Below are 14,322 nucleotides of genomic sequence, written 5' to 3'. Positions count from 1 at the left end.
ACACTGTTGTTTTCCTCGTTTACCTGTTGGTCTGAGAAATCTCTTCAATAACCCCCTCACACTAGCCCAACGGGTATTGAAGGAAAAGTCAAAATGGGGAGGTGGGGGTGGGAAGGGAGGTAATTAATTCATTCCTGGAAGTTACAGGTGAAACCAGGGAACCTGGTCATCCAAGGCTGGTTCCTCCAGGATGAGACCAGTGACATTTATACTCTTAGTACATAGGCAACCTGGGGCGGCTTTGGCTTAGGGAAGGGAAGTCCCGACTTTAGTGGAAGGACAGCCAGAGTCAGGGCTGTGTAGAGATTATACTTTTGATCTTACCTCCTCTCCTGTGTCAGGTGTCCTCTTACTTGGAGACATCTGGAGATCATGTTTTTCCTTTGAGGACGTTTGAATCTTTCCAAGCCTGTTCAGCAGAATACCAAGGAGGGTGGGCGGTGTAGAAAGACGTCGAGTTCGTGGTGCCAGAATAGGGTGTGGCCTGCCGGAAGGCAGGTGACTCAGGTACGCATTGATAGATGTTTCTGATTTACATTGGTTGGAGATGTTACGATTGTTCACACCTCAGTAGGTTGACTTCCTGCGTGTGTTCCGAGTTATAGACTTTTAATGGTGAGTGCAGTGTCTTGTCGGTAGTGTGCCTAGCACAGTAAGACGCGTGCGTGCCCGTGGGCGTGTGCTGATAGTGCGTAGATGCTCTGGAATCCCAGTGCTAGAGAAGATGCACATTGATAGGAATCACCACTTAGCAATGTGTACACGGGACTGATAACTATATTGAAGCATGATTCAGGAAAGTAGATGATTTATTCATACGTATTTATTAAGTACTGCTATGTGTAAGGCCGTCTCCCAGGCACAGTGAGGGGATGCGAAAGTGGAAGAAGACACGGTGCCCATGCTCCAGGAACCTGCAGTCTGACAGAGGAAGTGTCGCGGCAAAAGGTCATTAGTGCCGGTTACCTTCGTGTCACTTGCCGAAGGTCAGTGACTCGACTGTGAGAAAATCACTTTCACCTGCAAAAGAGTTGTTCCGAATTGCCCCAAATTGTGTCTGTACCTGCGCCTCTCAGACGTGCCCGATGGCGGGAAGGGTGCAGGATTCATTCCATCTCGAGCGGAACACGCGGGTCCTGTGGAAGTCTCACACATCTGGGGTCGCGCAGAGGTGGAACCGGGGTTCCCCTACCCGTATTCCTGATGGTAAATGGGCTGTTTGGACATGGGTTAAACTGACTTCCTGAACTCTGTCTCTGTTCTGAGGAAATAGAAGGTCCCACCCACCATCTTAGGCCAAGACATCTTGCATTCTGTCTTTTTCCAACTGGAGCATGAAAGTCAAAATGAGTAGTGATGTGTCTTTTATATCACATTACATTGCCTTTATGAAGATCCATAGGAAAAGGTTTTTTTCTGGGTCTCGGTACCAGGGAAACCTCTGATCCTAAGCAGAAAAAAAAAAAAAATTACAAACACTGTGATTTTTATAACTTCTTCCTTTTCTCTCTCTGTTCCGGCTGCTGGAAAGCTCAACAAAACATACAGGCCACCTCAGCCAACTACCTAAAACCCGTATTTGTTTGACCCTACTGTGTTTCTTTAAAAATTATGCCCAGTCCTATTTTTTTAGAGTAGTTCGAATTAGCAGACATTTTATTCTCTGACATCTTATCCAAGGCACTTTGGAGACTGGCTTGTATTCCTTGCCTACACTTGCTTTGTTATCCCCACAAATACCTCCAGTTCCTACCGGTGACTTTATTACCCGTATGCCCTAATTTATTCATAAACCTTCTTTGAAGAGGGAAACTTCACACATACGCTTAAGCCCCTCAGGGCCACCTGCCCCAGGCGACTGAGCATTAGACCAGAAACCAAAAGGGACACGTTTTAGTCTTGTCGCTATCACTGAGTGTCGTGTGACACATCTCTGCCTCTCTGGCCCGTGTTCCTTATCTGGAGATACGTTGAACTTGATCTGCAAGACTGCTGTGGCTCTAATGTTTACTGCGATGACGGGGCACAGTGTAGATGAGGAAGAGGTCATAAGGCCAGGTGCCCAGCCTGGCCCACCACGGCGTGCGACGTGCAGGCCACACGGAACCGCTGCGTGCTTTGGGAAGAGGGGTGCCAGGAGCCTGCGCAGTGCGGAGAAAGGTCAGGTCACTCGTGTCCACCAGCAGGCAGCCCCCGCGGCTCCCCCCCTCGGTAGCCAGTGGCAGGTGGCTGCGGTGACGGAAGCGGTGTGGGAGGTCTGGCGGCCGGGCCGGACTGGGCTGTGACGAGTGGGGGCAGTCCCCAAAGCAAGGAGTGCCGGCCGCCCATGCAGCTGTTCGCTCGGCCACCGAGGGCGTTCCACCTGTCAGCGTGCGTCTCTTCGTTGTTCTGTATCCGCGTTTGCTTAGCTGTCTTCTTGAAAACTTGTCTGTGAAATAAATGTCTAAAATAAATGACTCCCGTTGGTTTTTGCCATCATTTGAAGGAGGCGTTCTATTAAGGGAAAAGAGAACTTACAGAGGTAATAAAAGCAGGTCCCAGTGGCTGTGTCAAGAGAGTTTCAGAGTGACTGCAGCTCCCTGCTCTCCCTGCCCTGAGGGGCCGGGGGGCTTGCGAGGCCACCGCTGTTCTCTGTCACGGTCAGAGAAGTCCCAAGGAATGGCTCTGGTTCCAGGGTGGAGTTCGCCCTGGAGGCCCCCACGCACGGCCTCTCCTGGCGGCCTGAACAAGTATGGACGATCTCCCCAAAGACACAGGGAGGCTTTAGATTTACCGTTTTCCCTGGAAGAGTTCCAGCGGCCTCCGTCTGCCCTTCTTGTGGCAACAATTTCAACTCCACGGTCATAGAGTCAGTGTAGACACTTTGCCACTGGGCGAGGACGTGTTTCTAACTAAAGTCGCAGGCACTGCGAGAAGAGTCCTGGGGTTTGGGAGCCATCCACCTGAATGTGAGGTGGGCCGCGTGTGCCTCTCCCCGGGCTCTATAAGCCTCTGCCCTGTGCTGGACCGCCGGTGCCCGGTGTCCTCGCGAATTACAACTGCCGGGTCAGTGTCTAAGCATCCCTGGAAATTTTCCGTGTTTTCCTTGAGTAAATGGGCACAACCCTTTGGGAGGAAGTGAAGACGAATGCGTCATCCTCTGGCCTCCGTTCCCTCACAGACATCGAGGTCTGTGAACAGACCCAGGTCTGGGAATGACACGAGAGACTTTAGAGCTCTAAGGGGAAAAACAATTCTGTAAGGGCTACAAATCTGCAATTTCTAGACACGGTTAAATCAACTAGACTTGAAGGGAGGTGAATGAACGTTTTTGTGTTTAAGGACTAAAAGGAACATAGCTGGGGGCCGGGGAGTGGGAGGAACGGGCTTCCAGCGATGGAATGAGTACGTCACCACGGGATGAAGGGCCAGGGAACGTTGTCAATGTAATAGCGTTGTATGGTGACAGGTGGCAGTGTGAATACGCTTGTGAGCACAGCATAAGGACGGAGTTGCCCAATCACTGTCGTATACTTGAAACTAATATAACACGTGTCAACTATACTTCAATTAAAAAAAAAAAAAGGTCTACAGCTAGTCACACACACACACACCGCCCAAACTTCATGATGAGTACGAGGACACGAAGGGAAACCGTGGCTTTGGGTTGCACGAGAGGTGGATACCGAAACCCACCTGGACATGGTGGCACTTGAGAATGGAGGAAGGGGGACAAGATCCGAAAGCCCGCAGCCTTAAGGCGTAAGGTGCTTGGATACCTGAGCACAGGGCCCGCGGGTCATGCTAGCGTGTTTGACATGGAAGGTGTGGAAGTGGCAGTAAGGGATCCCTCTTCCAAGAAGCTACCCTGGCCTGGACAAGCGCGACTGGGCACGCACAACGTCCGAGGACCAGCCCCAACAGCAGCACCACGTGGCAGAGAGACACGGGCAGCACCGCAGGCACGGAGACAGACGCCTGGCAGGAGGGTAGGAGACCGGCATTCTGCTCTTCGGGGCTGCCGCAACTCCCAGGGTTCTTGGACAGGCTGATGACGGAGAGTTGCAGAAGAGACTCTTAAATAGAACAAACTGAGGGCTGCTGGAGGGGAGGCGGGATGGACATAAAGGAGGGCACTTGCTGGGATGAGCGCTGGGTGTTACATGTAAGTGATGAATCACCGGGTTCTGCTCCTGAAACCGTTATTACACTGTATGTTACCTAACTTGGATTTAAATATATAAGTTAAAAAAAAAAAAAAAAAAAAAGGACACCTGGGTGGATCACTTGGTTAAGCATCCGATTTCGGCTCAGGTCATGATCTCACAGTTCGTGGGTTCAAGCCCTGCGTCAGGCTCTGTGCTGACGGCTCAGAGCCTGGAGCCTGCTTCCGATTCTGTGTCTCCCTCTCTCTCTGCCCCTCCCCTGTTCATGCTCTGTCTCTCTCTGTCTCAAAAATAAAACATTTAAAAAAAATTTTTTTTTAAAGAAAGAAAACTAGACTGTGTGTCCCAAATCCTGGATTCTATTGAGCTCTGCCATTAGATCGCTCTGTGATTTAATCAAATTATTCAGCTGCGCCGGGTTTTGGGGTCAGACAGCCGTGAGTGGTTCCCAACTTCTTCCCCTTTGAGAGGCCCAAAGAAGGTAGGTGAAAAAATAGACATGTGCGAAGGTCATTTAGACGCTCCTTTCTAGACCACCACCCCTCACCATGACTCTGGTACCTGCAAAGTCAGAGCCTTTGATTACATCACACCACGTACCACGAGCTGACACGTCTTCCGTTTCGCCTGTACTGGGCATCGTGCGAACACTCTACAAACGGCAAGTTATACTCCCATGCATTCTGTGGCCCTGCCTCCGCTGTACAGAAAAAGCAGCGGAGAGACGTGAAGTTGCCTTTCTCAAGCCTACGCAGCAAAGACGTGAACAGTCTTAAGATTTAAGCTCGGATCTTGCTCAGAATCCAAACTCGTAGCCACTGCATTTTACCGTCATGGAGTTTCCAGCTCTGACATCCCCCGTTTCCAGTTCCTCCTTGTTCTGAGAAGATGAGAGGTGGGGTGGGGATGATCTGGGTCAAATTTGGATTCTACTCTGGAGGGTCTGAATGACTTTTGAGAGTCATTGGGATCAGCCTGCCTGTGCCATTCTTGTATTTATTTTTTATTTTTATTTATTTGTTTACTTATTTATTTTTGCCTTTGGAGAGGTGATTTATTGCAGTAGATTCCCAGAACATTAGAACTTGGAAAGGACTTGCAGAACTTAATATTACTGTCCTCGTTTAAGAATAAAAAAAGAAAAAAATTGACAAAATTTAAGAAATTTTCCTTGGTCACAGGTCTAGAAAGTGGGAAAACTAGGTCCTAAATTTAGGGTCTTTTGACCGTAATATAATTTTTTTAAGTTTATTTATTTTGAGAGAGACAGCACGTGAGAGGGGGAGAGGGGCAGAGAGGGAGAGAGAGAGAACCCCAAGCAGGCTCCGTGCTGCCAGCACAGAGCCCTGTGTGGGGCTCCAACTCACAAAGCTCCTGCCTTGAGCTGAAACCAAGAGTCCCGCTCAACCAACAGAGCCACACAGGCTCTCCGTAATTTTTTATTATACTACACTAGTTATGTTTAAATTTTTTTAAATGTATTTATTTTTGAGAGAGAGAGCACAAGTGGGGGAGAGGCAGAGAGAGAGGGAGACACAGAATCCAAAGCAGGCTCCAGGCTCTGAGCTGTCACCAGAGCCCGACACGAGGCCCGAACTCACAAACCGTGAGATCATGACCTGAGCCGCAGTTGGACGTGTGACTGAGCCACCCAGGTGCCCCAGCTGTGCAGAAGCTTTGTATCTTGATGAGGTCCCAATAGTTCATTTTTGCTCTAGTTTCCCTTGCCTCCAGAGACGTGTTGAGTAAGAAGTTGCTGTGGCCAAGATCAGAGAGGTTTTTGCCTGCTTTCTCCTCGAGGATTTTGATGGCTTCCTGTCTTACATTGAGGTCTTTCATCCATGTTGAGTTTATTTTTGTGTCTGGTGAAAGAAAGTGGTCCAGGTTCATTCTTCTGCATGTCGCTGTCCAGTTTTCCCAGCCCCACTTGCTGAAGAGACTGTCTTTATTCCATTGGCTATTCTTTCCTGCTTTGTCAAAGATGAGTTGGCCATCTGTTCGTGGGTCCACCTCTGGGTTCTCTATTCTGTGCCATTGATCTGAGTGGCTGTTCTTGTGCCATAGCCTGTGCCGTACTTGCCACCAAATAATGTGGCGATGCAAAGATGAATTAGCAACAACCTTCCTCTTGAGAGCTTATGGTCCAGAAATTGTCATGAGAGACCAGGACTCGAAGTCCAGTTGTAAGTAAGCAGTGAGAAGGTACAGCGCGTGTCTTCCTGCCCCCCTCCTAATGGGGACTAACCGGCAAATAGGAGATAAGGCAGGAGACATATTGTCCCTCATTCAGAAACGTCCAAGTGTGATGGCAAAGATCACGAACCCTACAAACATTCCTGATCTCAGATTTTGGCTCGACCGACGGACTGTGGGACTCTGGGTGACACCATCGCTTGGAAGCCGCATCTGTCCCCATGGAAGATGAGAAGGGGTGAGGGTACCTGCCTGTGTTACTTTCCTGGGGCTGCTGTACAAATTACCCCAAACTGCGTGGCTTAAGACAACAGAAACTTATTCTCCCACAGTTCTGAGGCCACAAGTCTGAAATCAGGGTGTCAGCAACACCAGGCTCCCCAAGGCTGTGAGGGAGAAACCTTCGTTGCCTCTTGCAGCTCCCGGGACTCCTGGTACTGGCGTGTGATGCAGTAACTCCAGTCTCTGCCCCCATCCTTCTTCCGCGTGCCTTCTTCTCTGTGTCTCTGTGTGTCCTTTTCTGTCTCTTCTAAGGACACTCCCATCGGACTTAGGGCCCCCCCTAACCCAACCTGATCTCACCTTGATTGATCCCTACCTTAATTACACTGCAAAGACCTTACTTCCACATATGGTCACCCTCTGAGGTTCCAGGCGGACATGAGTGTGGGGGGACGCTATTCAACCCACTGTGCTGTACCTCATAGGGCTGTGGGGAGCAAATGAGATAAGGCATAGAAAGCATTATGCACAGTGCCAAGCATGGACTAAATGATCAGTGTTAGTTACACACGTGTTCATGCATATGCACGCATGTGTATACGTATGTGTGTATGTACACGTATATGTTTGTATGTACGCATGTATGTGTATGTATATATAACTATTTTGTTATTTACTAGATTTACCAAAGGTTTCTTTCTTTCTTTCTTTAAATTTTTTTGAATGTTTGTTTATTTATTTTGAGAGAGAGAGAGCACAAGCAGGGGAGGGGCAGAGAGAGAAGGAGAGAACCTCAAGCAGGCTCCGAGCTGTCAGCACCGAGCCCCACACAGGACTTGATCTCACGAAGTGTGAGATCATGACCTGAGCTGAAACCAAGAGTCAGATACTTAACCAACTGAGCCACCCAAGCATCCTGCAAAGGTTTACTTCATCACATAAACAAATGAAACAGTAACTTTTCACACTTGTCACTCTTTGTAAATGTTCTAATTTGCTTGTTACTGGTTTTATATTATTGCCTGGTTTTTTTTCCTTTTTTTTTTTTTTTTTTTTTTTTTTTTGGGTTGTTGTTGTCGTTGTTGTTGTTATTTGCTATTCTCCTTGTCTCCCAAAACTGCTCTGGATGTTTGGGTATGTGGTGTGCCCATTTTCTCACCAGGCAGCCTCAAAGCATATCGGTGATTTTCTCTAAGCATTTTGTTCATTTTTACTCGGGTGAGCATTTTGCTCATCTTGTAGAAGTGGGTGAGTCTTCATTCGTTGTTGAGGATTACTTTTCCCTGGCCCTTCTTCATGGTGTTACAATGACCAACTTCCATCGGTGACCCATAGATTGTAGAGATGATGCGCTCTTTTTGGAAGGTATGAGGTTACGAATGTGTCTCCGTATCTTTTTTCAATCCTTCCTTATTCGTGATAGTCATATCTTCCATCAAAAAACCACTCTCTCTCCAGACCTATGTTATGCCATGTTATTGATCTCCTTGGGAGATCCTTACAGCTCTGGCCGACCCCCATACCCACGCCCATCCCCAGCCAAGCACCTCAAGTGGGCTGATCCGTGTCCTAGGTGATACTGGCCACTAAACCAGACCCTGGACCCTACGGCCTCTGATCAGGGATTGACTCTGAGCTCCTGGCAGGGCTCCAGGATGGGTCTGGCCTGGTGGAAGACGGGCTCTAGGACTGCCCACGTCCTCAGTACCTACCCTGATGCGGACCCTAAGCCAGGCTCCGGACAGCTAAGGCCCAGCCCAGACTTTTGCTTCCTCCCCAGCAGCGCCCATGTCCGAAATGAAAGGCAAATGCACCCAAAAGGAAATAGTGGACTATTTATTGCAAAGCTAAAGTGGCAGCTCAGGAAGCAGGGAAACCCCCTGAAGGCCCTTCTGTAACAGCGAAGAAGGAGAAGGAGAGGGGGCCGGGGGCAGTGAACTCCTGCGCACAAACAGCCACCTATTCAGCTCCTGGGACCCTCCCTCCCGAGAAAGACCTCTCCCTCATGCTGGCAACACGCCCCCCAGGCTGAGGTCTCCGCCGAGCACAGTGAAGTTCAGAGAACGTAGAGCATCCTCAGAACTTAGCGGCAGTCTGTCTATCTGGGAAGCCAGGCGCACATGGGGGGAAGCAAGTGAGGGGCTCCTCTGGGCCTCTGCCCAGGCAGGAAATGCAGAAGGTGACCTGTCTGCATTCTGGGTGGGGCCGCAACAATGCCACCAGGGTCATCGTCCCTTAAATATTAGGCGGGTTTTCCCATCTCCAATGATGAACCTACAAAAAAAAAAAAAAAAAAGGCCCCATGAGGCCCCCGAGCCTCTGGAGGAGAGACCCAGCCCTTCATCAAGTGTCTCCAGGCCCAGAATTCTCCAGAAAGATGCTCTCCTGAGCCCTTCCAGCCTCAATAGCCAAATCCCCTCAGGGAAAGGGAGAAACTCTTTCCTGTTTGCTTTCCAGTAACCTTTCCCTGGAGATGCTCTCTCGGCCATTCCGAAAGCAACAGTGATGCCCTTCATCGCCAACCCGTGGGCTAAGCCGGACTGCAGATGGGCAATGACGGCAAACGCTAGAGACCAGCCCAGCGACCGTGCCCTCCCAGACTGCGGGAGGTAGGTTCAACGTGTACCAAGTCCAGACCCTAGTCCCTGCAGGGCCTGGAGCAGGGAAAACGAACAAACAAAAAACACACCAGGCCCCTGCAGACCTTCAAAGCTCACAAAAGGAGAGCTCAAGGGGAAGCAGTCAAGCAGATACTATCCTTGTGGTGGCATCAACCTTGTTCCCCACCGCACAAGGCCAGGGAGCTCTGCTCACGTTGCATTTCGTGTCAATGGCATCTCCTGGCACGCGTGCTCTTGGGGGCACCATTTCCACGGTTCTCTCTGTGGATAGGACTCCCCCGCCCCGTGAGGAGCTCCCCTACTCGTGGTCCACGTGGCTGTGCAGGTGAGGCTGACCTCACCCCAACTCCCGACATAGCCAGGAAGAGTGCCTGAGCCCCGTGGGTACAGGGGTGGATGCAGAGGGGGACACCACCCATGCTGCGCCAGTCCAAACCAGTGAACGTGAGACCCCGGGCTTTTGCTAGAGCTGTTGTTTTATCTCTTCTGGGGTTGTTAAGCTGCTGACATAGAAGCCTAGCTTTTCCGGCGAGCATCTCTGCCTCTCCCGGAGAGCCTCTCGGAGCATGAAGCCTGCCCAGAGGATAGCAGACCAAGTCCTAAAGACACTGTTTGAGCACCACCTGAAGCCGGTGCTACGTGTGAACTTCTCATTTATGTGAGTGAGTGAATTCCCCCTTGTGACGTAAACTACGTGGAGATGGATTTCCGTCACTTGGAACCAAAGGTCCTGGAGCCATAATCTTTGTCTCTGGAAAAGACTCCTCCCTCTTCCCTTCTTCAAACCCAAGTGAGATCCCAGCCCTCCAGCCCTGGATGCTCTGGGAACTGACACCAGGTGCCCACAAGAGGGGCCAGTGACCCTGGGTCACGCTCCTACCTGATAAGCACTCCTACGAGGAGGCTCCCCAGGAGCGGGCCCAGCCAGTAGATCCAGTGGAAGTCCCAGTGATTGGCCACCACAGCAGGTCCAAAGGCACGGGCAGGATTCATGCAGGCTCCGGACACAGCACCCCTGCAAACACCCAGCCACATGGTCACCAGATCCCAGCCAGGCCCCAGCCCGCGTCAAGGTCAAGTTCATTTCCCCAACTAGGCTTAAGTCACACACCACCCAGAAACCCTCTTGAAGCCACCATATTGTGGGGCTCTGGTGGGGCGGGGGGAGGGGGGTGGATCCCAAAGAAGACACAGGCGAAGAGGCTATTAGCACCGGGAAGTGGAAGGCTTCTCTGTCACTCCCCACACGCCCTTCTAGAAGAACAGACAGCAGAGAGAGTGTTCAGTGGTGACAGGAAGAGAAAACGGGTCCAGGTCCTCGTCGACGTTGAAGAAACCAAGGCAAGCAGTCACCGTCGACTGCATGAACTTCGGAGTGAAGCTGACCTGCATCCGAAATCCAGCCCAGCTCTTTCTAGCTGTGTGCCCTTCGCTTGAGGAGAAAGTGCCTGTCTCATAGGCTCTTGTCAGGAGCCACTGCGAAAATGCACTTAGGAGCCCAAGACTCAAAATATAATTCACGTACAAGCGTTTAATCTAGCTAACCCTTATTAGCCCTTGTGCCACAAGCTTGGGGCCTGGCGTCTCCTACGGGAGGAGGGGGGGCTGTTCTCCAGGGCCACCTCTCTGGTTCTGGGGTCGGTATCCTTGCCGCGTTGCTGAGGGTCTCCCGGGGTCCCCTGCCTGGCAGCCAAAGTCCAAAGGATGAAATCATTGGCTTGTAAAGGAACCAACAGCCGCTAGGGGGCAGCAAAGCACCGCCGCGGCTTTACACGCGCTTTCCGCACGCCCCCGCCCCCCCAAGCTCCCCAGACTCCACCTCCCAAAGGATGACAGCGATGTGGGCGGCAGAGCCGGGACCGCCTAGACTTGGTTCTGTGTCCAAGAGAAAGAAAGGAGGTGGGCATTAGGAAGGGGCTCCCTCGGGGCACGTGGGTGGCTCAGTTGAGCGGCTGACTTTGGTTCAGGTCTGGTTTATAAGTTCGAGCCCCGCATCCCACTCTCTGCTGTCAGCTCAGAGGCTGCTTCAGATCCTCTGTCCCCCCTCTCTCTGCTCCTCTCTCCCTCTCTTTCTCCAATAAATAAACACTAAAAAAAAAAAAAAAAAAAAAAAAAAGTAAGGGGCTTGTCCCCTTTACTAAGAGATTTGGGCTCTTGTCCCAGATCTGTCCTTTAATTTGCCACTGTCCAGTGACCTTAAATAAGTCACGTGTGTTCTCTCTGGGCTCAGTTTCCTCATATATAAAATGGGAGAAACAATCCCTGACCCAAGCTTGTCTCCTTAAACCCCTCCTGCACCCCTGAGGGGCTCACCCTAGATGAGTCAGTGAGTATGGAAGCTCTTTGTGAGGCTGAGGCTAAAACCTGGCTTCCCACTGACTGAACAAACACAGCTCACAGAAATGTTTAACGCTACAAAAAAAGGTAAATTTCCGGGTTCCTGGGTGGCTCTGTCAGTTAAGTGTCTTGACTTCAGCTCAGGTCATGATCTCACAGTTGGTGAGTTCGAGCCCCGTGTCGGGCTCTGTGCTGACAGCTCGGAGCCTGGAGCCTGCTTCAGATTCTGTGTCTCCCTCCCCCACTTGCTCTCCATCTCTCTCTCTCTCTCTCTCTCTCTCTCTTTCTCAAAAATAAATAAACATTAAAAAAACTTTTTTCAAAAGAAAGGAAAATTTCACATGAGAAGCCAGTTTTCTGACTTCCCTGGAATGATGTTAGAAGGGTCATTTGAGGCCCACGTTCCATCACGGCAATAACTTACTAGAGGGGCAGAGGGGTGCCTCCTTGGGTACCCCAACCCCAAAGGCTGGCCCAGGACCGCTCACCCGGCCAGGATGTCCACGGTGACGGCAAAGCCAATGGAGAATGGAGCCAGAGGGCCCTGCGTCTTCTCGTTGATGGCGCCCATGCAAACAGCCAGTGCCAGCAGGGTCGTCAGGATCAGCTCCACCACCACCGCCCCCCCCACCTGCCCCGGCTCCTGGACCGTCACAAAGGCCGCCCCAGACGCGTTCCAGAACCTGTCTTCAGGACTCACTGCCTGCGGAGAGAAGAGAAGCCACTGGCCTCACCGTGTGGGCAGGGCAGGGGGACGGCGGGCAGCGAGGGGAAGCGCGTGCCCCCCAACCGCTGGGGCAGTGACAGGCTCTGTCCAATCCACAGTCACGCATACCCCAGCTCCAGTTTTCACTGAGAGCCACCGGACTTCTCTGAGCCTCCTCTTGCTCATTTGTAAAATGGGATAACCCAGCAGTGGCTGCAGGGGTCGGGGCCCCTGAGCTCATGTAACTAGACGATCCTCTTTGAAAAAAAGAACACAAAAAAACCTTACTCAACTTGCAAACACATCCGACCAGATGCACCCCACTGCCAGCCCCCTTTAAGGCCCCTTTGAAGGGGTGAGGGAACCCCGAGGCTTGACAGGAAGTCAGCCTCAGGAGTCATCAGGGCACCTGGAAAGGGAAGAGAGCAGAGCAAGCTTCTGGACCCTGGACCTAAATCTGGACCCGGCTGCTTCCCGGCTCGGCTGAACCTGGGCCAGCTACCGACGACTTCTGCGTTTCCTCCTCCGTAAAGTGGAGGTGATGGTAATCGGAGTTTTGAACTCAGGCAGCGAGTGTCCTCTAAGAACCGACTGTGGCTCCTTGTGACGTGGCCAGGAGATTTACCGAGAGAAGCTGTGTGAATTGCTTTGCAGGGAGGGTGTGCTCAGTGACCAGAGCCTCCGCCCTGCACTGCCCAGATTGTGTTGGGCGGGTTTGCGGGTGGCCCGGCTGGAGGGAGAGCCTAGGAACTGCTTTCCATCAGGGATCAGAGCGGGAAGGTCCAGCCCCCACTCTGCAGACAGGGGATAAGGGTCTCAAAGGGGAACACGGGGAGACCAGGGCAGGGAAGACAGCAAAATGGGACTCCAGACCAAAGTCTGCCATGGGCCAGTGCTTAGAGCTACAGGCCGAACCCCAGCCAGGCTAACGGGCGCCCCCTGTTCCCCCAACCCGACCCCAGGCCCCTTAACACGCATGCCTACAAGCCCTACATCCTGCAGGGCCCCTGGTTGTACTGAGACTTAACAGCAACAGGAGGGGGGAAAAAGAAGGGAAGGAGGCAAGGAGGGAGTCCATCCGTGAAGTGATGTGTGGGTCTATAAAAACTTGAGTGGCGGGGAGGAGGCGGTAGCCGTCCTGCCAGGAGAAGATTCCAGACATAAACTGATTGTGAACTCCCATCACACGTCGAGGGACTCGGTTTAAAGGCAGGCAAACTGGAGAACAGGCAGAGAAGTTAGTTCAAGGAGAGTTACCAGAGCCTTCCCACACCCTCAGTTTGTAGAATGAACAAATGAGTGAGTGAATGAATTAATGGCAAAACACTAGAAACATTCTCCAAAGCCGTTCCAAAGCCAGAAATGGTCTCAGGGAGAGAAACTTCAAGTCCCAAATTCTGCTTCCTAGTCTGTCCAGGGGAGAGCTATGTCCAGACACTGACAGAACAGGGTGTGTTTAAGGAGAGCCAAAGGCCCCCTTCCCAGGAGAAAAGGACCCACCCAATCCCAATGAAGGAAAATCCTAGAGGAAAAAAGTGGGGCGCCTCCGACTCCCCACTCCCCTCACCCCAGCCCCCGTGGGGATCACCCACCTTGGCCAAGGCGGCCCCGATCAGCCCCCCGCACAGCTGGGAGATCCAGTAGGGAAGGAGCATCACCAGGTTGAGGCCTCCGATCAGCATGGCCGCCAAGGACACCGCAGGGTTGAAGTGCCCACCGCTGTCACCCGCAAAAGCAGAAGGAAGTCTTGAGACCAAGGTCTAGGCCAACACTAGAGCGAATGTGTCCCCCCAGGTGGCCCCCCAGGATGGCCCTGCAGCACCAGAGTGAGCCAAGGACCTTGCCCAAGTAGAAAACAGGCACCAGATCCTGCCCGTTTTCCCTGAGGTGCCCACTGGTGGGGTGAGGGATGCGGGGGACAGCCGGGGAGAAGCGGGCAGCCCCATTCCTGCCCTACACCCAGAGCCCACGGTGCCCAGAGGAAGGACCTGGTGGGCAACCATCCCTTAACTCCTTCCGGACTCACTCAGAGCTCCAGCCCTCAAGAGATGTGGCCATCAGTCAGAATGAGACCCCAGACTCCAAATTAGGAGACAGA

At 51.9% G+C, this 14,322-nt stretch overlaps 1 protein-coding gene across 1 annotated transcript in view; it reads right to left on the bottom strand.

The window, feature by feature from the left end:
- Positions 1–8,381: 8,381 nt before the first annotated feature.
- AQP8 (aquaporin 8) overlaps positions 8,382–14,322 on the bottom strand; it is a 28,252-nt gene continuing 22,311 nt past the window's right edge. Inside the window, exons 3-6 of the mRNA XM_032591632.1 lie at positions 13,817–13,943; positions 12,007–12,221; positions 10,062–10,196; positions 8,382–8,834 (exon numbers count right to left, since the gene is read on the bottom strand). Of these exons, the coding sequence (XP_032447523.1) occupies positions 8,786–8,834; positions 10,062–10,196; positions 12,007–12,221; positions 13,817–13,943 (526 nt within the window). The 3' untranslated portion in view covers positions 8,382–8,785. The remainder of the gene's footprint in view (positions 8,835–10,061; positions 10,197–12,006; positions 12,222–13,816; positions 13,944–14,322) is intronic.

This window comes from Lynx canadensis, chromosome E3 (genome assembly GCF_007474595.2).
Source record: "Lynx canadensis isolate LIC74 chromosome E3, mLynCan4.pri.v2, whole genome shotgun sequence".
Taxonomy (NCBI): domain Eukaryota; kingdom Metazoa; phylum Chordata; class Mammalia; order Carnivora; family Felidae; genus Lynx; species Lynx canadensis.
This window is presented reverse-complemented; position numbering and strand designations above follow the sequence as displayed.